Here is a 22,935-nt window from a genome sequence, read left to right as displayed (position 1 = left end):
TGATTTTGTACTTTTGTTTAGATTTCCGGCCTCCAATTGAAATTGTCAAAATACCCTTCCTTACCCTTTGCAAAGTGTTGCATATCTCAAACACACCCTCTCCAGAAGCCTTCCTTTCGCTTTCCTCCTTTGTTGCAGGGATATTTAGGCAGGGATTACAGTGATACTATAAAACCAGCATGTAAGTCACTGGACGACTATTTCTAGTCTGTTTACTAAATAAGTCCAGGATGAAATCACCAGCCCAGAGGTGTCAGTTAATTGAGGAATCAGACAGCCAGAGAGACCAGACTGGGTGAGAAAACACCCTTATCCCAAGGACAAACCTTTGCTCTGACTTTGGAGAGAATATACAAATGAACTTGCCAAGTAAATTGCTTTCCTTCCCTAGTACATGATCTCTTGCTCCAGTGCTAAAGCTGCTTTTTAATGAGTTGGTAAGTAATTATGGAACTGGATTGAGAGAATTAGTTCATGCTTCTACTTTTTCAATATGGAGAGTGAAATGAAGATACAGATAGCAATTTGAATCTAATTTTCAAGCTTGCATGAATAAAAGGTCACAGAGGGAAGCTGAGATGTACCAGAATGTTGAGGGTGAGAGACAGGGTGATAGTGACAAAGAAAACCAGCTGGCACAGAGCAGAGGTCTCTTCAGTGGGTACAGCAAAGCCCAAATAGTGTAAACTCAGGACAGAGCTGTTTTCTCTCTATAGGTGCATGCTGTACAGTAGTTAGGAAAATACAGATCTAAGGCTGAAGTCACTGATGGTCATTTCTGACCTCCCAGTCAGCATTATATGGATCCTAAGAGAATTAAAGTAAAATTAGAATCCTACAATGCATTTAAGCTGAAAGAGACAATGGAGTTGAACACCCTCACTGCCACAAAGGACAAAAATCAAACTCAGGGGGACTTCCCTGGTGGTGCAGTGGTTGGGAGTCCACCTGCCGATGCAGGGGACACGGGGTCGATCCCTTGTCCGGGAAGATCCCACATGCCATGCGTGGAGCAACTGGGCTCATGGGTCACGGCTACTGAGACTGCGCTCTGGAGCCTGCGAGCCACGACTGCTGAGCCCGCATGCCTCAGCTGCTGGGGCCCGTGCGCCTAGAGCCTGTGCTCCGCAACAAAAGCCACAATGAGATGCCCACGCACTGCAACGAAGAGTACCCCATGCTCGCCGCACCTTGTGAAAGCTTGCGCGCAACAACGAAGACCCAATGCAGCCATAGATAAATAAATTAATTAATTAATTAAAAAAAAAAAATCAACCTCAGGGAGGTAAATACTATCTCCTGATTGAGGCTGCAGATATTTTAACATCACAGACCTCTGCTCTTTGAATGAGTTTAGACCAACACTGCTGTTTAAAAACAGAGATCAATGTGAGAAGTGGAGTGTGTCGAGTGGTTATGTGTCTACTGTCAGTTGGCTTGAATTCCTAAAGAAGACGCCATCTTGCATAATTGAAAATTTTTCTTTTGAGATGAAACAGATTCAAAATAAAAGCCCCTCCCAGATAGCACCCCCAAGTTCCTAAATTAAAAAAGAAAACACACACACACACACACACACACACACACACAGACACACACAGAGGCTCAGAAGGACAAGACAGTAGGACCAGCCACTAGCCAGCTAAAAGAGAGCAAAATAGGTGGTTTTTTGGTGTAAAAGTAAGGGCAGCAGGGAAGTTTCCTCAGAGTCATTCAGCTGCCAGTATCGGACAATATCAAATTTTAAAATTAGAGAACCCTCACTCAGATAAATTGATCATTTTGAGCCGAGGCTTATTTCACATGATTGGTTTGTTTAATTTGGTCATTAAACTGCCCCATTCACACTATTTAATATTTATATCCTTCTTTTCTTTTTCATGTATTTATTTTTCATTATATAGCATAAAAATGGAAAGCATTTGAGTCATTATTAATAAAACCATTTACTATTATCCTTCAAAAATGTATTAATATTATAGTTAAATGCTAGTCATACATGACACATGGTACCTTTTTGCTTTGTATATTCATAATCTGGTGCCATTTGCTCTACATAACAGGATAAATAAAGAGAACACATAGTACATACTGCCTTCCCAATATGTACACTGCTACTATACGGCAGCTTAGAATCAGTTTCTGATTCATGTTGGCGAACAGGAAACAGTTATTAGCAAATTTACTTATTACAAATTTGTAGAATTCAGTAATAAATGGTGATTATTTGAGAGAGGTTGTGACTTCATGAAAATTGTCATCATATGGGATAAGTAGAGGGAATCTATGCAATTCATGGAAATTCAAGAATATACTTTCTAAATAACAGAAAGTAGTTAAGCAACAGTCCCAGCAGACCTATTGTACAGTTGACAGTTTTACAAACTGTGAAAGTAATTCTCTTTTCACCTCTACTCCCAACCTAGCCAGAGCCAACTTTAAGCTTTTACTTATACCTGTGGATAAATGTTGAGGAGCCAGGACTAGGAGGCTTGGTTTAAATTCCCTTGTATTATCTCATTTAATTCTTGAAATGGATCTGCTGAGCCGGTGTTTTCACTGCATAAGCAATGAGAAAACTTATTCTTGGAGAATTTAGAAACTTACTAAAACTTTGGAGTGTGCTTATATGCCCTGACTGGAGTTTGGGGTTGTCAAAGGGAAGGTACTCAACTCATGGTCAGAAGGTTAGGTCGAACCAGGGCTATAGACAGACAATGACTCAGGTAACGAGATAGATCGATTTGAAATTGAAATCCAGTTAGAGATCCTGGTCAATGAGATCTCATGATCCCAGCTTGATCAATGTCATCAATAGTTTATTATATCTTACCTAAGTGGTCTTCACTGCCATGGAGTCTCCATACTCCTTAGGTCCTCTGCCATACCCCACCTTTCTCATACTCAATAGAGAGCCTTTAGGAAGTTTCCTAAACACCCTATTCCTTGACATCTCCAAAACTAATGGAATCTACTGTCATCCTTAACCTTTTCCCTCCTATTTGCAAGATTAACCCTGGGGCCATTCTCTCTCCATGTCGCTTGTATGCCATTCTTTTCTGCTTTCTTAAGCTCTTGCCTCACCAATGGTACCAATTGTTCTTAATTGTTTAGACCCACAATCACCAGGGTTTTCTTTTCAGCTTTGTCATCCTTTTTTTTTTTTTTAAAGAAACTAAACAAAATATTCTCAAAGACTTCCCTAATCTTTCTTTCTTTCAAATCATCTTTTTTTCACTTTGCTTTACCCTCGAGTTACAAAATAAGGGTCTTTCGACCTTGTTGCTCTTATCCATCCAAACCCTGACCATGTACAAAACTACATTTCATGATTTCTTATTCTCTGGCTTTTATACTCAAAGAATTTCCATTTTCTTGAAAGTAATTCTTATTGTTTTAATTCATTTAACCTCAACATATGAAAATATTGTTTGCATTCTGTAAATCCATTCAGTCTTTTAAAGTGGCCATTTAAAGATTTGTTTTTGGTTGAGTAAGAATGTGTAGTTCATAGTAAGAATAAAGGAGCTAGCTATAGGTCTGCTGTTAAAAACTTGGTTATAAAACTTGGAATTATATGTTAATAGAAATTAAACTCTATTCAAGTGGCTCCCAATCTTTATTTTAAAACACAGTTTGGAAATCTGAGGATGTACCGGGAATTGTGCCAAAAATAATGAAAATTCACCCCACCCAATTTCACAGTCCCGACCCCCCAACATGCTTGTTTTGGGTATTTCTGTAGTTTGGATACTTTCTCTTCCCTGTCTTAGACAGGGCTATACCACTGTGACTTTCTGCTTTGTGTACATAGTAATTTGTTGTTTTAATAACAATATCAAAAAGAAAAAAAAGAAAAAGAAAGCACGTAGCAAAGTGGGTCAAGCTGTCACCTTCCAGCCTTACAGTGGGCTTTGGAAGCAACCAAACAAGGGAAGAGCTGGAGGCAGGCTGCATTTACATTCCTAAATGCAGACACAAAACTGAGGATGTTTTATTATGAAGAACAGAGACTAAGAGGCTGCCTACAAATGAGTCTTTCCTTGGAACACTTGGACGAAATGTTCCCTGATAGCCAAGCATGAACCAGAGTGGAGACTGACTGAGAGACGCATAGACCTCATACACAGGCTACGGATGTGAAGTGTGCCGTGGCACCCTGGAGGGGCCCTGCTCAGCAGGTTGGGGTGGGCCGTCTGATCCCCAAAAGACTATCAGTACTGTTAGGTCCTGACCCCTCATCTTGCTGTTGGAGGTCAACTCTAACCTCGTCATGACCTCTGGATTTTAAGATGATGAGGCTATGTCTGCTGTTTGTGGAATAGTATTTCTAGATAAATGTTTTGTAGTAACCATAACATAAATAACGTTTCTTATTTCTAGCCAGTCATGGCAGAGGAGTAACGTGACATTAGAGATTGGGAAATGGGCCCCTTGTGGTGGTCCCTCAGACAACCTGTGCTGTCTCTTACATGCCACACTCGCTGAAGATAGGATGGATGAGGGGCAAAGTGAATAAACATGTAGCAGATAAGTATTTGGATAAAGATTTTGAAGAAGTCACAAGAAATAGCATGAGTAAACAAGAAAAGGCCTGGAAAAACTCACCCAAGAGAGCTAGCGTTTGGCAGAATGAATATTTTTGTTTTGTTGTTGTTATAAAGTATTCACTTTAAATTAGCAGAACTGCTAAAATGAAATTTTAAAAATAGTTTTTCTGAACAGCATTTAGAGAATATGATAAATGTAAGTCACAGATTCATTTTATGCATATTCACAAATCATGTGACCATGTTGCTCTAAGCTTTTAAGTCCATACAGCTAGAAACTACAGCAGAGATCGGTTTCAGTCTCAGGTTTAATTCCAAAGCTTTATCTCCTGCATCCAGAAATCCATTATGCTTATCTGTGTAAAAAGGCTACAGAAAGAAAAGTTAGACCACCGTTTTGGAGCAAGGAGGCCGGCCCTTCTGCTGGCACATCACCTAGAAGGATATCTAGGTCCCGTGGGTCTTTGCTGCTCTCTCCCTCAAGAGGAAGTGATACTTTATGAGAAATTTTCCTTAGACTACTATCATTTTAAGAGCAGAGACATTCTTTCTTTCTTTTCTTCTTCAAGGGGTCAGAATCCCTTCTTCAGCTAACACACTGACAGCTGGCTCACACTTGCACACACAGTGGTTAGGTGAAGGAATCCAGGGCAACTTCTCTTAGCTTCCTATTTCCTTCCATTTTACATTGTTTCAGAGATTAATTACTTACAGGATCCTCTTCTAACATGCTCTGTTAGAGGTCCAGCTAGATATAATCCTATCCCAGCAGACAGCACAAACTAAAACTGCTTAGCTGATGGTATAATTGTGCTTGACGGACTGAGCGTCCTGTCTAGCAGACATGTGCATGAGTCTCAATCCATTTACAGTCTATTTGACGATCTTCCCTTCTCATGAATTATTTAGGTCCAGACGTTGTATTTCAATACCTTTATAATGTGGACTGCTCAAAGTTTAGCTGCTTTTTTACTAGATGACATGGTGGGGATGAAGGCACATAAATTGTGTTGGGGGTAATGATTAGCCAAGATGGTATAGTTTGAGAAAGGAAGTGTCATTTTTGTCATAGCCTCATACTGGGCTTGGTCGACATGGAACCTGCCTCCTGGGGAAAAGTAAAGGTTAAGGCCTATAATTCTAGCTCAGTCTGAATGAGAAACCTGATTTTTCAAAGTGTTTGGAGAGTCTGAAAGTGAGGAGGAGTTGAGGTATTTAAATATTTAGTTGGGCTTGAACTTGTGGTGTTGGGAGAAGAAAGTGGATGGGATTAGGGGAAGGGAGGGTTGGGGCAGCATGTGATGACCTATGTGACACATGTATCACATATCGTAAATTACGTCATGATTTCGCCTGTGGTTATCACCAAGAAAGCGGCTTTAGTTCAAACAGGTAGGAGAGTTGACTGTCCTGATTTACCACATAAAGTTCTTCATTCTCTCTGACCAGCTTGCTTTATTTTAACTCTAAATTAGAGCTTTGGATACAAAAATCTTTGCTGAGTTGATGTAGCTTTTTATGTTGCCTCATCTCAATTGCCATTAGATCATTTAGTAAAGACTTTAATCTTCTCCATGCTCTCATTTTTCACATTTTAGTGGGATAACACTGTGGTCATTTTGCTCCGTTCTAGAAATAGGCTGCAATCAGACTCTGAGGAAACAATCATTTTGTATTTCAATTGGAAACAATAAAAATAGTTGCTGCCCATTACTCTTTACACTTCGTTACTACTTTATTTTTATAGCTTCATTGAGTCTGGTATGAATCATAAGTATAAGAAGCCTGTGTCATTTCTGTCATTGAAAAGTTAAAGGACCCATGATTCAACCTTATGGAGTCTTTTGTTCCTTTGGACTCTATGCCTATTCTAGGCTTTATTACCAGAGGAATGATGATGTCTGTTAAGCTTACACACATGGGCGCATTTTTTTTCAGACGTTATAAGCAAGAAAATTATGCCTATAAAACACAATCCACTTACCTTTACCTTTCATGTGTGGATTTTTACGAAAAGAGCAACACATGCATTGATTAACTTTTTTTCTTTCCACACGCAAGGCAACCTTAAGCAGAGACATGCTTAAAATAAATACTAGCTTCCTAAGTACAACTAAGTGTCCTTTTCTCTACTTACCTGTTATAAATGTCTTATCTAAATTTGTATTTTCTTTATGGTCAGAAGAATTTCACTTCTTCCTGTACCTCCTAATCTTTACACAACTTCTGATCTCATTTATTCTTAAAAAGTCCAGTCTACTCTTCAAAGGCAACTATTAACTTACTTTTAAACTTCTCTCTGAGCCTAAACTAATCTTCATTCCTCTCTTCACAGCTGTCCTTGAGCTACCGTCCAGAGTTCCATTTGCCTTGTGCTTGTGCTTAGTCTCAGCTGTCAACAGAAGGCATGTGCACCATTGAAAAGAATCTGTAAAGGGATGCATTGTTTGGAATTCCTCAGCTTCTCTAGAACAACAGCTTTCAATCTAGAATTTTCTATCAGCGTCATAACAAGCCTCAATCCCTCTGCAAATTTGATTCACATGTTTAATTCAAGCAATGAATTAACTGATTTCGAGTTATTAAACCAGCAGCCTGCCTATTTTAGGAAAAAACAAAACAGAATACAGAAAGCCGACTATACAAATTTCCAACTTCTCAAGATGGTGAGAAAGACACAGGCATCAATTCAAATACAGCTGCCTAATCATATACAACTTTCAGTAGCTCTTCGAGGATTGCTCCCATTTTCCTTTCACTCCTCTTCCTTGTGAGGACATAACAACCTTTAGACAGAGGGCTTTCTCCACTTTTGCTGCTGTCTGGTCTAGAATGCACTATTTTGTCAGCCCCATTTACTAGATGATGTTGATTATCAATATTGCAGTTCAGTCAAATTCCTGGTACAGAAAAGAAAGGGTGCTGCAGTGCTTATTCAGATAGAATTTCATTTTAAAAAGTCAAAAGAATGATTTATTCCAGATCATGCTTTGTTTATAACTGTCCAGACCACTTTTCCCTTTTGGCAGGAGGTGGGTTGTGTTAAAAAAATAACTAAAAGGAGCCACAGACGTAGAGACAAGGACAAGGGTACTAGTTAAATCATTGTTAGGTCTCTTTCCCTCTTAGTCATGACATTTTTCTAGAGTAAGTGCTGTTTAAGATGTGTTTTGAAGAAGGCAGCAGATAGCTTGGCGAACATGGAGTGGAAGTTTGTCCCAGCATCACGAAGAATAGTATCATTTTTGACAGACAGCCAAAACTGCAAACATGTTTACATTGTAATAAGGGCTTGGAAATTCTTTAAGGTTTTCACGCTGGAAAAATTCATGAATTCTCTTGTATTTATACTAATGTGCGGATCAAATTGCTGTTTCAGCTACTTGCACGCTTATTTACCATTTGCTTTTAAATTTTTTTCTTTTTTATGAAAGTGCAACTTACATCCAGCGAAGTGCACAAAACGTAAGGCTTAATAAATGCAATGTTATACGTGAGGCTTTCTTTTTTCAAATATTTTATGTAATGCATACCCGGTAAAGTCTGCAATACTGGGCTGCAATTTTCTAAATGAGAAAAACTCTACACATTGCTTTCAGAATACTTTTCAACACATCTTTTCAGATATAATTAAAAGGTCAGTGTAGGTGAGTCAACGGCTAAGTTTTATTTTGTGTTTCTGAACCTGCAGGTGGTCAGGCCCAATGCACTGGGGTGGATATCCACCAAAGTACATTGCACTTTCCTGAAAAATATATAATGCACAATCTTGGGAACAGAGTAAAAAAAAACGTCACACAAAGCAAATGGTGAAGGGAAGGAAAAAAGAGAAAGAGAAAGGAGATAGAAATAATAGGAAAGGTTTCCAGGAAGCCTTCTATATTTTTTTCACCCCAATCTGACCAGCCATTCTTAGCCCGGGCACTTGTCATTGTATTTATCCAGAGTAGTTTTAGGTAGCTGGATATTTCATTAGCAGTTTGTGTGTCCCCTAGATTATAAACTCTTTGTGCATGAGAATATGTTCTATTTTTTGTTTGGTCACTCGTTACTCCTTCACTTTGATCCTCCACAGCCCTTGAAGGCCAGTGAAGATCTGTTCATAACGGAAATTCAATAAGCTGTTTTAGAATGAAGAAGGAAACAGAGGAAGCTCCGGTTTCCTAGCAGGGCTGCCACTGTTCTCGGCGGCCACCACCCCCAGCATAGCTGCTCGTGCAGTGAGATTCAAGAGCTCATTTTTCAGGAGCTTGAAAAAGCTCTCAATATGTGTATTGACTCCTAATGTGTCACTTGAAAGAAAACCTGATTAAAGAAAAAAAAAAAAAAAAGTGGAGATTTACTCCATTTCTGTCTGATGCTGAAAAAGTACCAGAGTATGGAATGTCAATATTATCAGCTATCAGAGCTGACTGTCTCCTGGGCCCGGGGACAGAACTCTTCTTTTCCTTTAAGTAAAATTGAAAGACATTCAAAATTTGTAAGGGTCATCACAATATAAGCAAATTATATCATCTACTACATCAGTATCAAAACTCTGTACATTGCAACCTCTCTTTAGAGAAAAGGGACTTTGCTTCCCAAGACTTCCTTAAAAAGTCTCTCCCCAAATCTCTTTTCTTTTGTTTATTTTCCTCTCCAACACCATTGATGGCAGAAGTGATTGATCATTGATGTAGGAATAATCTCAAGCCTATTAAATTCCCATATCAAAGGTTTTAAAAATTAGTGGGACTGATTGAATGTGTAGAAGATCTAAAACAGAGTATAGACTATACACCTCAATGGTCACTCTTCCATGTCAGGGAAATTACACAGTTAGATTTTAATTTATCAGATTATTATACAATATAGTATATTAATTTAGAAATATATGCTATAAAATTAAAAATAAATAAGCTTCATTTGCTTTCTAATTGATGATAACATGGTGTAAAATTACCATTTCCTTCTTAAGGCAGAGAAGAGATATGGGTAAGTCTCCTAATCTATCTACTAGCTCCTTGTTCCTAGTATATAGTATAGTCTTGTTTCCAATGACAGTCTGATATTTTATTCTATCATCCTTATATTTTTTCATGTTTTTTATAATAGTTGTTATTTTGTACTGAAAGCTAGATATCTAAGCATAATATTGTTGAAGTCAACTTTTAATTATCTCAGGACAGACTGTGGTGTTTAGCCCTTATATCTGCAATTTAAAAAGCTAAAATGGGCCTTATTACTCTATCAGTTGAGGGAATTTCAGGCGACACTGGCAAGGCTGATGATTTTGTCCCTAGTGTTTGCTCAATGATTAGGCTGCCTCTTAGAGACCAGTGTCTGAAAGAGAGGGACAAACAAAACCCAGAAAACTTTGCCATTTTTAGTAATGTGTTTAAATAGCAGCAGAAGTTAGAAATCTATAGAAAGCATATAGATTAAGATTACATTTTTAAAACAAACTTTAAATATAAACAATCATAAATTCAGGTTTATGTGAATTCCTCTTGACTTCTTGTTCTGAAATTTTTTTATGCAACCACATATCTTCTTTCCCTGGAGTCCACTTGTTGTCAATCATGGGCTCCTTTTTCCTGATTTTTTAAATTCTTCTAGAAAGCTTTTATTTTTTAATTTTTATTTATTTATTTGTTTGTTTATTTTTGGCTGCATTGGGTCTTCATTGCTGTGCACGGGCTTTCTCTAGTTGTGGCGAGCAGGGCCTACTCTTCATTGTGGTGCACGGACTTCTCGTTGCGGTGGCTTCTCTTGTTGCGGAGCACGGGCTCTAGGCACGCGGGCTTCAGTAGTTGTGGCTCACGGGCTCTAGAGCACAGGCTCAGTAGTTGTAGCACACAGGCTTTGTTGCTCCACGGCATGTGGGATCTTTCCGGACCAGAACTCGAACCCGTGTCCCCTGCATTGGCAGGCGGATTCTTAACCACTGTGCCACCAGGGAAGCCCTAGAAAGCTTTTTTAATAAATCAGCTTTTGTTTCCTGGTATGGCATAGTAGAAAGAATGTGACCATAGGAGTCGGATACCTAAATTTGGACCATAGCCCTAGTATTTACCAGCTCTCTGATCACAGTCATCTGTAAAGCTGGAAAAGATGATTATTGTTTTCAGAGTATTGTGAGAATTAAATAAAATAATGTGCAGAAAATTCTAGCATTTAGGTTACACATGTATTAATAAATTTATTATTAGCTTATTCTGCTGTGGATGCACCTGTGAAAGTGATCATTATATATCAGGCATCTTGCCTGACTTGGGCAGAGTGTGAAGAAAACCCCATTTATTTTATCAAATTTTTGCTGTGTATTCAAACATATTAGAATTTTTTTTTTTTTTTTTTGGCCACACTGAACGGCATGCGGGATCTTAGTTCCCCTACCAGGGATTGAACCTGTGCCACCTGCATTGGGAGTACCAAGTCTTAACCACTGGACCGCCAGGGAAGTCCCCCCATGAAATTTTTAAAAAATCATTTAAGTTAGCATTTTCTCTGTAACAGTTCCAAAAGATCAGTTACTGTCAATGTTAGAACTTCTGCGTAGATGACGTGAAAATTTTGTGAGAAGTTATATATCAATTTACCTGGTGATATGTTTTTATGATGATTGCTTTTAGAAATATGGTTTAATCTTAAATGTCACATATTTTCATGTGCAGAACCTCACTTACTAACTCTTTGTCTCATTGTGAACATCTCCTGTCCAAAGTCACAATATTGGCCTGGACATGATGATCCTCTGTTGTCTAATCCAAAGACCCAACTTGACCTTGGATTAGTCATAAATAAATTATGATAAATTTGGGGGGCTCACACTGGCTGCTAGGCAAAACTGTTCCTCAGACAAACGATGAATATAAATACTGAGTCTGGAACCAAGTAATTTGGGTTTGAATCTCAATTTGATTCTTAATTATTTGATCTTTAGTTCAATATTTATAAAAAGGTATACAATAATAATCACCTCAGGAGTTGCTGTGAAGAGTAATCATGCTCAACATTTATTGTATTATTATCAATATTATTATTATCATTGATTATTTAATATTATTAATAACTTAATATCATTGATAATGATAACTTAGTATTACCAGTACCACTACACCCCACATTTCCTCACTCTTAATCTATTTCATATACACACACACAATTTTCTGTTAACTATTAAGAAAGGTGATTAATTTATACTCATTTAACAATAGTAAATATTAATAGTATTTATTTAATGCTTAACATTTATAGATCAGGGTTCAGAGACATTATCTCACTTGATCCTTACCACAGCTCTAGATGAAAAATAGGGTTGCTATTATTCTTATTTGAGAAAAAAAAAAACATAGCTAATAATTAAGAGCAGAGATTATCACCCACAACTTTGCCAGGATATTAAACCGCTACATTCCTCACTGCTACATATAGGGACTCAAGCAGTGAAGAAGCTAAGGACACAATTTTTTTTCTCTTAAGTTTCTGTAGTATTTTCAGGACTTAGTCATAAACTAACAGTAAAATAACAAATGGATTATTATACGTTTGCCATATTAAGATATTGAGTCCTTTAAAGGTCATCTTCATTGCTTACTTTGTTGTGATTATGTTATTTCATCAATGATGTAACAATTATTGCTTTAATAAAATCCTATGATGCCACATCAGAGGTAAAAACTTTTACAGAACTGTAAACAGCAGAGGTGCCTAAAGCTTTATGAAAGAAAGCTGTTTTCTTTAATAGAAGAGGAACAGTCCTTACGTAGGCTTGTGTGTCACATGAGGAGAAAGGAATGCCATTCTTCAAATACTTGTGCTTGCTTCTAAGTGAATGTTTTCCATTTTTCCATATAGCATTAGTATAAACAAGTAAATATTATAACTCTAAAATTTTAGAGGGTACGATAGCAACTAAGTATGTTAACACTGTATAAATTTACTATGTTTTACTTGAATAAGCATTCCAGGACCCCGAAGTGGAATCTGTCTTAGCTAGCAACCTCTGTTGGATAAAGGATAGTTCTCAAGTGGGGAGAGAAACAGAGAGAGTACCTAACCGAAGGGTAAAGACATTGATTTGAGTTGCAGACATTTACTCACTGGCCTTGAAACCAAGACAATTCACTTAATCTCTTCGTATAGCCTGAGCTTACTTCTTAAGATAAAGGGGATGATAGGACCTGTTCTGTATATTTTATAGAGTTGTTAATATTAAGTGAGATAACATATGTTTAGAGTCCTAAGATTATTTTTTCTTTCAATTATTTTTTTAATTGAAAACGTAAAGCATGCTCATAAGCATGAGAATCATGAAGCTTTATGTTATTGTAAAGTTTTAGAATAATAATAGTTATTGTTTTTAGCAGAAGTTATGGCACGAACCAAATCCCTTACTCATTCTTACAGTTTCTTATTTCCATAAAATAAGAGATCAAGCTAGTTTATTTTTTAACTTAAATGTTTTATATATATATATATATAAAATTCTCCAGAGGAAGTCACCAAAAATATTTTTTAAATAAAATAAATATTGCTCTATGTTTTATTAAAATGAGTGTGAAGAATAAATTAAAGTGTCAAAAAAGATACTGGGAAAATTAATATTTGGTACTTTTCAATCAAAGTATTAAAATGAACATTTTGAAACATACATATAACTCAATTCTAAAAATATCCATGAACTTATCTAATGAATAGACAAAAGCAAGCTTATAAGCAAGTCAGAATTCTGAACTTACTGTTGTATTAGCTAATAAGGAATCATTAGAATAATGATTGGATTAGTGAAATTATTTTGTTCAAATAAATTACATGAATAAACAATTGTATAAGTAATGACCAAAAGCAGTGGTATTGAAACAATTCCACTGATTAGGTAAATAGGGGTTGAATTAATAATATTAATTGTTGATCCTGTATTGATTCAACAAACATTTTTGAGCACCAGTTATATTCGAGGCAGTGAGCTGGATGGTAGAGCTACAAAGACTCAGAAGTCAAAATTCACAGTTTTGTTAGTGATGAAGAAAAATACATAGATAGTGTATCAATCAGTGTCCTATGGGTCAAAGGTCTAAACAGGGGATCTACAAAAACTGAAACCTGAAAGGCTACTAACTGTAGGAAACAAAGTGCTCAGCCTCTCTAGTAATCAGAGAAATAGAAATTAAGACAAAAAGCTGCATGTTGTCTCTCTGGGATTGGCAAATATTATGAAGTTGCATAATAACAATTGTTTAAAGGTTATTAAGAAACAGGACTTACCTGGTCAGAGTAGGATCCTCTGCAGCTATCCAAGAGAATAATATGACTGTAGTCAGAAGAAGGCTTATACCCATGCCTTCGTCCAGTGCCTTGGTCCCTATCTTGGGATTATATGATAGGGAAATTTGTAACTCAAGTCCATGATACAATAGGAAAATTTTAATTTCAGCACCATTTCAAGCAGTTTGAGGCAAACTGCATGCCCATCACTAGAGAAATGTATAAGAAAAGATGCTATGATTTACTCACTATGGAATTATCAATAGAAGCAATACATTTGAAATAGCTGGAGCAATATAAAAACATAATATGGAGTGAAAAATAAAAAGAAACAGAACAACATCTAGGACACAGTATAATTTAGTAAATTAAGATCATAAGGGAAAAAATGTATATTTTCCAGAGTTGCATATCTAGCCAAAGAAATAGTACAAGCAACTTGAACAAGTTCTAAAGGAGAGAAGGGGTAATGGAATGTGAGAAATAACAATGAAAAGAAGGAAAACATTGATGAAATAAAAATAAGAGGACCATGCAGAGACTGATGAGGATGTTGGGTATAGTCTGAGGAGTATAATTTACTCAGCTTTCCACTTGATATTCAAATAACTCTAGACAAACAGGCGAATAAGAGCAACAGAACAGAATAAAATGATATGAGGCATGCTATGGAAAAAACAGCTAGGCTAAAAGCTATCAAAAGGGTTTCATAGAGTTGATGATGCCTGAAGGCTGAATAGGAGGCAGACAGGTGAGAAATGTGAGGATGTAAGGATGAGGGGTTGCGGGGGAGGTTCTTTTAAGATACGAGACAAGGATGGAAAATGGCATGAAGTTGTAACATACAATGTTGTGTTTGGATAACTGCATGTAATTGCCTTTAATGTGGGATATTTAGGGAAGTTCTGAGATACTTCTGGAAAGATGCAAGGGGGCAAGATTATAAATTTTATCAAGGGTCTAATTATGTCAATAATAAAAGTAAGTAGGGCCTAGCATAAGGAAATGGGAGTGAAAATGAGAACAAGGTATAACTTCAGAAGATACTTAAAAAGTAGAGTTGACAGGTCATGGTTGCAGGAAGTGTGGGAGAGGCAGGAAGCCAGGAGATGGCTAAGAATTTTAACTTGATGGTAATAGGATTCACAGAGATGGGTAAAACAGAATATGGAGAATTTTGGAACAAAATATGGTAAATTCCATTCCATCAAAACTACTTCCTAATTAAACTCTTCAAAGTTTCTCCATGACTTAGAGATTAAATTCAAATTCCTTACGTTTTCCTTAAGAAATTTATGATGAGACCTCTGTCAATGAATTGTTTTAATGTTTCTAGGTTTTTTTTTTTTTTTTTTGCTATAATATTTCTGAATGGACATCCTTGAGTAGACCTCTTGCACATTTTTCTAACTATAGCTGAAATATAAATTCTTATATGTAGTATTCCTGAGACAAGTGTTTCTTCATGTTAAATTTTTATACATGTATTTACATTTTTAGAGATACAGATACGGTTCCCTGCAAGGAAATTACCCCAATAACTCCAGCCAATAATGTCCAATAATTTTAACAACTGTGGATGAAGAAATGGTTTCCACTGTTTGTGTCTGCATTTTCTTTTCTTAGTCTATATTACAGTTGTCTTTGGGTGACTTGGATTTGGGTGTCTTTACCTTTTAGGGTGCTTAGAATGATGAGTTAGGGTCAGGATAGTAGGTCATGGAATGACTAAACCACCTCCTATATCCCAACTAATGACAACATATTTGCATTTTTAAATTGTGAGGTTGAATATCTTTTCATATGACTAAATTTAACATTTAATTTGTCTTTCATCTAGCGAGTATATCAATGTTTTAGATTGTTAGTCTTCTCATCTTTCCTTATTTCCTTTCACAACTTTTTATATTAAGGACATTAGGTAACTTTTCATCATGTGCTTTTATAAATATTGTTTCTCAATTTTTATTTTTACTTTTTTTATGCAAAAATTTCAAATAATTATGTAGTGCTTACATATATTTTTCTTATGGCTTCTGAGTTTTGGGTCTTGTTTATTAAGGCCAAATTCCTCCTAAGTTATCGTTTTTTAAAAATATACTTGAAGATAACTTGCTTTCCAAGAAGAATAATCCATTTCGTTTAAATGCTATTTGTACTATGAAGGTGCTTAGCAAATAATTTTCTACATGAATTACAAGGGAAAACCACTGCCCCATCTGTATTTCTTTGTAATTAGGGGGACCTGAATGAATAGAGATTTCTCAATTTCAAAATGCCAACAAATAACTTCTCAACAATGCTTACTTTCTGATACACACAACTCATTGATTTTGTCAACTTGGGCTACTTCCTTCAGAGGTAGTGTCCCCAGAAATGTGTCATAGCTCATTTGATAAACTCAACTTTCTTTCCAGTGTCCCTTATGAAAGATTGTGCAGTTGTCTCCAGACTTCGATGATATTATCTGAAAATGGTGAACATGTGTTTACTTAAACACAACAGGGTTGGGCAGCAGAAAGTGCACTCCAGTTTAATAATTGCTCCTTTACCAACCCATCACTGCCACCAGAGCATATGCCTCTCACAGGCAAGGACCTTGTCTTAATTATCAGGGAATACCCAGAGTATATATATCATAATGCTTAATCCTGAGTTACTTTATAGGTATGTGAGGACAAAGTGAATGAGTGAATGATTGAACAAACTAAGGTTCATAGTCTTATCTCTATCATTGACTTGATATGTGACCTTATATAAATTAGTTAATCTTTCTGGGCTTCAGTTCCCTGTTCTGCTGAACAAATATAATTTCTAGCCCGACTGTACCAAAGATTTGTCTGGAAGAACAATAAGATAATAGACTTGGTAGTGATTTGGGAAAAAAAATCAGAAAATTCATATAATCATATCAATATACATTTGATAAATAATTTCTTTTGCAGGATATGGAATATTGCTAACTACATAGAATATGCTATGTGACACTAACTCCAAGTGTAAAATGGAGATCAGAAAAAAATAATACTCACTGCGGGGAATGTATTGGCTAAAAGGAGTATCATTATTAACTTTATTATTATCATTATCATTATTATTATGAAAAACAGAGAAACCTGGTGGAAAAAGTCACACACAATATTATATGTTTTATGCTTCCCCCATAATCTTGTCCTCCTATTAGTTTATTAATTTTTATGTCTATACCAGAAACCTCTTGATGCTTTGGAAAGTTTTTTATATAATTTTGGCTCATTTAGTTCAATTCATCAATATTATGCTCAGTTAAATTGACTGATGACAGATAGGTAGATAGATAGATAGACAGACAGATATTCAGTTCTAGATATGAACATATTCAAAATGTCATCAGACTTCAAATACATTGCCAGCCTGAAAGAATCTTTTGAATCCTTCATTTAAAGTCTTTGCTTTTCATGGGGGTAATTGAGGCGGGTAGTCACAATAAACTTGTAGGAGAAAGAAGGAAGATTTTGGAGTAAAAAATGTAGTTCAAAAGAGAGAAATCTGATATATTTTAAAGCAATGTTTATATTATGTATTTGTTAATTTTATTCTATTTCCCTGCAGGTTTAAATGTGTATTTGGCTACTTGGCTACTGATTAGAGAACACAAAATGAATAACTCAACAAACTCCTCTAACAATGGCCTGGCTCTGACCAGTCCTTATAAGACATTTGAAGTGGTTTTTATTGTCCTTGTGGCTGGGTCCCTCAGTTTGGTGACCATTATTGGGAACATCCTGGTCATGGTCTCCATTAAAGTCAACCGCCACCTCCAGACCGTCAACAATTACTTTTTGTTCAGCTTGGCCTGTGCTGACCTCATCATTGGTGTTTTCTCCATGAACTTGTACACACTTTACACTGTGATTGGCTACTGGCCTTTGGGTCCTGTGGTGTGTGACCTTTGGCTAGCCCTGGACTACGTGGTCAGCAATGCCTCAGTAATGAATCTGCTCATCATCAGCTTTGACAGATACTTCTGTGTCACAAAACCACTCACCTATCCCGTCAAGCGGACCACAAAAATGGCAGGTATGATGATTGCAGCTGCCTGGGTTCTCTCCTTTATCCTCTGGGCTCCGGCCATTCTCTTCTGGCAGTTCATTGTAGGGGTGAGAACTGTGGAGGATGGGGAATGCTACATTCAGTTTTTTTCCAATGCTGCTGTCACCTTTGGCACTGCCATTGCAGCTTTCTATTTGCCTGTGATCATCATGACTGTGTTATACTGGCACATATCCCGAGCCAGTAAGAGCAGGATAAAGAAGGACAAAAAGGAGCCTGTGGCCAACCAAGATCCAGTTTCTCCAAGTCTGGTACAAGGAAGGATAGTGAAGCCAAACAACAACAACATGCCTGGCAGTGATGATGGCCTGGAGCACAACAAAATCCAGAACGGCAAAGCTCCCAGAGATGCTGTGACTGAAAACTGTGTCCAGGGGGAGGAAAAGGAGAGCTCCAATGATTCCACCTCAGTCAGTGCTGTCGCCTCTAATATGAGAGATGATGAAATAACCCAGGATGAAAACACAGTTTCCACTTCCCTGGGCCATTCCAAAGATGAGAACTCAAAGCAAACATGCATCAAAATTGTCACCAAGACCCAAAAAGGTGACTCATATACCCCAACTAATACCACCGTGGAGCTAGTTGGTTCTTCAGGTCAGAATGGAAATGAAAAACAGAACATTGTTGCTCGCAAGATTGTAAAGATGACCAAGCAGCCCGCAAAAAAGAAGCCTCCTCCTTCCCGGGAAAAGAAAGTGACCAGGACGATCTTGGCCATTCTGTTGGCTTTCATCATCACTTGGGCCCCATACAATGTCATGGTGCTCATTAACACCTTCTGTGCACCCTGCATCCCCAACACAGTGTGGACAATTGGTTATTGGCTCTGTTACATCAACAGCACTATCAACCCTGCCTGCTATGCACTTTGTAATGCCACCTTCAAGAAGACCTTTAAACACCTTCTCATGTGTCATTATAAGAACATAGGCGCCACAAGGTAAAACATCTTTGTAAAGAAAGAAGGTAGTCAAGGGGAGCTTGGCGAGAAGAAACAGAATAAAAGAGCTCCTAGTTTTCAAATCTCTGCCATTGCACTTTATAGTCTTATCATGGAACGTGCAATTAAGGAGCCCAGCAGTGACACTCTTATGGTGCCTATGCTCCAGTTTGAAACTTGCACCTTATAAACCCTGTCAGTTTAGGAGCAAGGAGACCATTAAGGAGACATGTTGGAACTGTGGATTTAAGAAATGATCTATGCTTTCTCATACTCTCTTGAAGAAGGGCTTCTGAATCTATAATTTTATCTCTGCACAAAAAGAATAATAACCTCACTCCTTTTTTTCATTTTTTTGTTCCCAAGTGTCCATATGAGGATGAAATGCCACAGTTACAAACTAACCTGGAGAGTTAAACATAAAGCCATTATCCAATGGCGAAGTGAACAAAGAATATCAAAAAAGGATGTAGAAATGGCCTCCGGAGTGTTTAACATATATTATTCTCTTGTTATGGTTTTATGTGGAGAATTGCAACATAATAAATGCTTATCTTTTTTTACCTTTCCCTTTCCCACCATCAAAAGAGAGCAAACAAACAAAAACAAACAAAAAACTTAATTAGATTACATCATTATTTTTCTCATATGGCATTGGTCTTTATACTTCCCTGTTTTACATTGTGTAAGGGCAAAATCTGCAGGACTTTCACTAAATACAGAGACAGCCATGAAAAAGGGTATTTCACCCCTGCCCACTGTGTCTTTTGCATTCTTTGGGGGTATAAAACCCTATGAGGATTTAGTTCACTTATGATTCTTCATGTGAAATATTTTCACCAATCTGGTTTTCTACTAAACTAGCCTCTTATTTTAATAGAATAGCCTACTTAATATATAAACATGCCTGAGAAACCAAAGTCATTTTTTAAATTGAGGTTTCATCAAATTGAACAATGGTCATTCTTGTTGGAGAAAGTTTACTGAGGGCAGGTGAATTTTGAGATAAGAAAATAGAAGGTTGAAAGGGCATCCTGTTTCAACCTGATCTGCCTAACCTACGTATGACATGCTAACTTGTAACCATGAACTCCTGGCCTTTGTCAGCAGGAAGATGCTGCTTTATTCGTCTGGAATCTAAAACAGGATTAACTTATTCACGTGGCACCAATGACTTTTAGGTCAGTCCCAAGAGAATAAGACCTTCTCTTCAATGCTTGCTAAAGGATGATATTCAACTTACAGATAAGTGAGGTTATAACCATCCTATGACCTATGGAGGGAAAAAAAAATAGAGTAATTAAAAAACATATACTGAAACCACCTTCTTTTTCCCTCAAATCGTCAGTTCTCCCTAAAATTTTTTAACTTCAAAATTCTGTCAATAGAAGTAGTAATCTTTATGGCAGAAATGTTATGGATACCTAAACAGGCCAAGTGAGCTCAGAAAAATCTGAAAGAATGTAAGTGGCTGCACTTGTGCCACTTCTCACCATTTTTTTAAATTCTAGACCATAGAAAAGTCATATCAGAAACGATTGCCCAATGGCGGCTTTATATAAATCTTGTCTATGTAAGACTTTTTATTGGTACCCCAAATAAATATACAATTATATTGACTCACACTTAGTTATTTTTACCCCTCAACTTTTTTTTCTTACTATATTTGCTATAGTCTTCCAATCAGATTTTCTAAAGATGGCCCAATCAATAGAAATCAAATTTATAAAACCCTTTTCAAATTTCACATTTTGCATTTTAGATTTATGGGCTTTATGATAACTTGACCAGTAATATCCATGTGAGTTGCATGATGAATTTGTCAGTATTAGACTTTAGCACTTCAATTAATTTTGTGTGACTTGCCTCACTGATGGCATCTCAAAAATCTTGAGAGCTGAAAAAAAAGCACAAGGCAAATAACAACAAAAAAGAACAATTAGTAAGAAGCAAATTGCCAATAATTTTTGTACATAACTTATCCTTTATAAAAATAACTTCTTTTTCAACAACTTCAGTCATTCCTCCCCAACTAAATCTTCTATTTATAAACATACAGTATCAGTTCATGCAGATATCTTTATTCTACCTTAATGTAAACTTTTATATTTAAAATCCATATTTATTTTTATTTTGTTTCTTCAAGTCAACGTATCGCTTTAGGTGGGATGAACTCTTTGGATTCAAGGATTGAGGATTCAGGATTTGGGTCCTTTTTTGCCTTCTCTAGCAATCCAACTCATCGTGAATCAAACTGCCTCTTACTCTCCATTGCCATTACATCCTTTCCTTTCTTCCTTCTATTCTTGATCTTCACCGTATCTACCACAACCTTACTGAAAGAGAAACAATCAAAAATTAAAGAAAGGAATTGAATATAGACTGACACATCATGGAAGCTTTGTAAACCGGAATCAGAAAAATGGAAAGAATACTGAAAATAGTAGATGATTAGAAAGATATGGAGACTGCATCCAAAGGCTTGCATTAACTATTGCTGGATTTGTCTATTTCAGTGGCTCCCAACTAGGGACCATTTTTCCTCCCAGGGGACATTTAACAATGTGTGGAGACATTGTTGGTTGTCACAACTTGAGGGAGGGCTATTGGCATCTAGTGAATAGGGGCAGGGATGCTGCTAAACAGCTTACAATGCACAGGAAAGACCCCACAACTAAGAATTTTTTGGCTCAAAATGTCAGCAGTGCCAAAGTTGAGAAACCCTGGCCTATTTTAAGGGATTCGAGAGCTTGCTTTATATAAGTGGGAAAATAATCCTGTATCACTCTTAGAATATCAATGCAAATTGTTCATCTCTTTGAAAAAGGTAATGTTCACCAATCATGTATCAGACACACTGTCATCCATTGAGTCTGGTGTATTTGTAATTCACAGACTGGGAACACAGGACACATCTACATATCCAAAATCACCAGATCATGCACATAACACATTGTTTCCAACATCTTAATGTCCACTTAGATTGCCACAGTGTCCAGTCAATTGAAGTTGAAGTAGTTGGCTATTAAAATGGTTGCAGTTGATATGTTCATTTTCTATTGGAGCTGCTATTTTTCCTGTCAAAAACCTTAACAGCCTCTTTCAGAAACAATATGATGCATCTCCTTTATCTTCACTGGAAAGGTAAATATCTGTCAAGAACTCTTCTTTCCTCATAGCAATAATGTAAATATCCCAGAGCGGTCTTATAAGAAGAGGAATTTAAGAATGTGAAAAAGCTAGTTCATTTCTTGAAAAAAGAAATGATTGCCTTTTTACCAGTTCATCATTAATTTAATGTCAGCTCCCAAGTGGTAGGACAAAGTCATCAGTATAATAAGCCACATAGGATAAGCTTTCTGGTTTGAATGTCAAAGCTGAAGGTCCCACATACTCCTGCTCTTTGTCCATGCACCACTTTTTTGACCCTAAACATCTGACATTGGGAGAGACGGGAGTTCAAAACGATGGCAACGTATACTTAGAAATGCAATCTACTTTTATTTTCTCCTACTTAGTTCACTGGTCGTTGCCTTTTCCCCAGTTTGATAGTATCCCTTTCAACAATCACAGCACTGGCGTTGCAAATAGATTAGGGAAGCACCCAAAGCTGGATGAATTGTGCAAAATGTATGTTCAGCATGTATATATAATACCATGCCTCTTAAATATGCTTCTCTTAAAAGGGTGCACGCTACAGCATGAACTGTGTGCATATTTGATGTATCTTCCTGGAATATGCTGTATGCTTAATATACATATTCTATAAATAGAGTAATAAAATGTATAATAGAAATACATATTTCTGTATGCAAATAAATATATTATACACAAAGTCTGAGTATGTAATATGGTATATGTTGCTTCAGAGTAACAAAAGTAGATTTTATACACCCAATTTTGAAAGAAAGTAGTATTTGCTTTTGAAGGAAGACATTAAAGAACAGCCAAAACCCTACCCATATTACTATTACACTGTTTCATAATCTTTGGAAACATAGCACTTATTTTAAATATCTCTTGGAGGAATATACTAATAAATCTTTGGTGTCACCCCGCGTGACAACAATGCTTTTTGCCTCTGGGTTCCTGACAGTCCTC

General features: G+C 36.7%; 1 protein-coding gene across 1 annotated transcript in view; it reads left to right on the top strand.

The window, feature by feature from the left end:
- CHRM2 (cholinergic receptor muscarinic 2) overlaps positions 1–20,468 on the top strand; it is a 156,622-nt gene extending 136,154 nt beyond the window's left edge. Inside the window, exon 3 of the mRNA XM_059932636.1 lies at positions 17,391–20,468. Coding sequence (XP_059788619.1) covers positions 17,438–18,838 — 1,401 coding nt within the window. The 5' untranslated portion in view covers positions 17,391–17,437 and the 3' untranslated portion in view covers positions 18,839–20,468. The remainder of the gene's footprint in view (positions 1–17,390) is intronic.
- The last annotated feature ends 2,467 nt before the right edge of the window (positions 20,469–22,935 follow it).

The sequence above is a fragment of the Balaenoptera ricei genome, chromosome 9, assembly GCF_028023285.1.
Source record: "Balaenoptera ricei isolate mBalRic1 chromosome 9, mBalRic1.hap2, whole genome shotgun sequence".
In the NCBI taxonomy this organism is placed as follows: domain Eukaryota; kingdom Metazoa; phylum Chordata; class Mammalia; order Artiodactyla; family Balaenopteridae; genus Balaenoptera; species Balaenoptera ricei.
The sequence above is the reverse complement of the archived record's forward strand: the minus strand, read 5'-3'. Positions and strand labels throughout refer to the sequence as shown.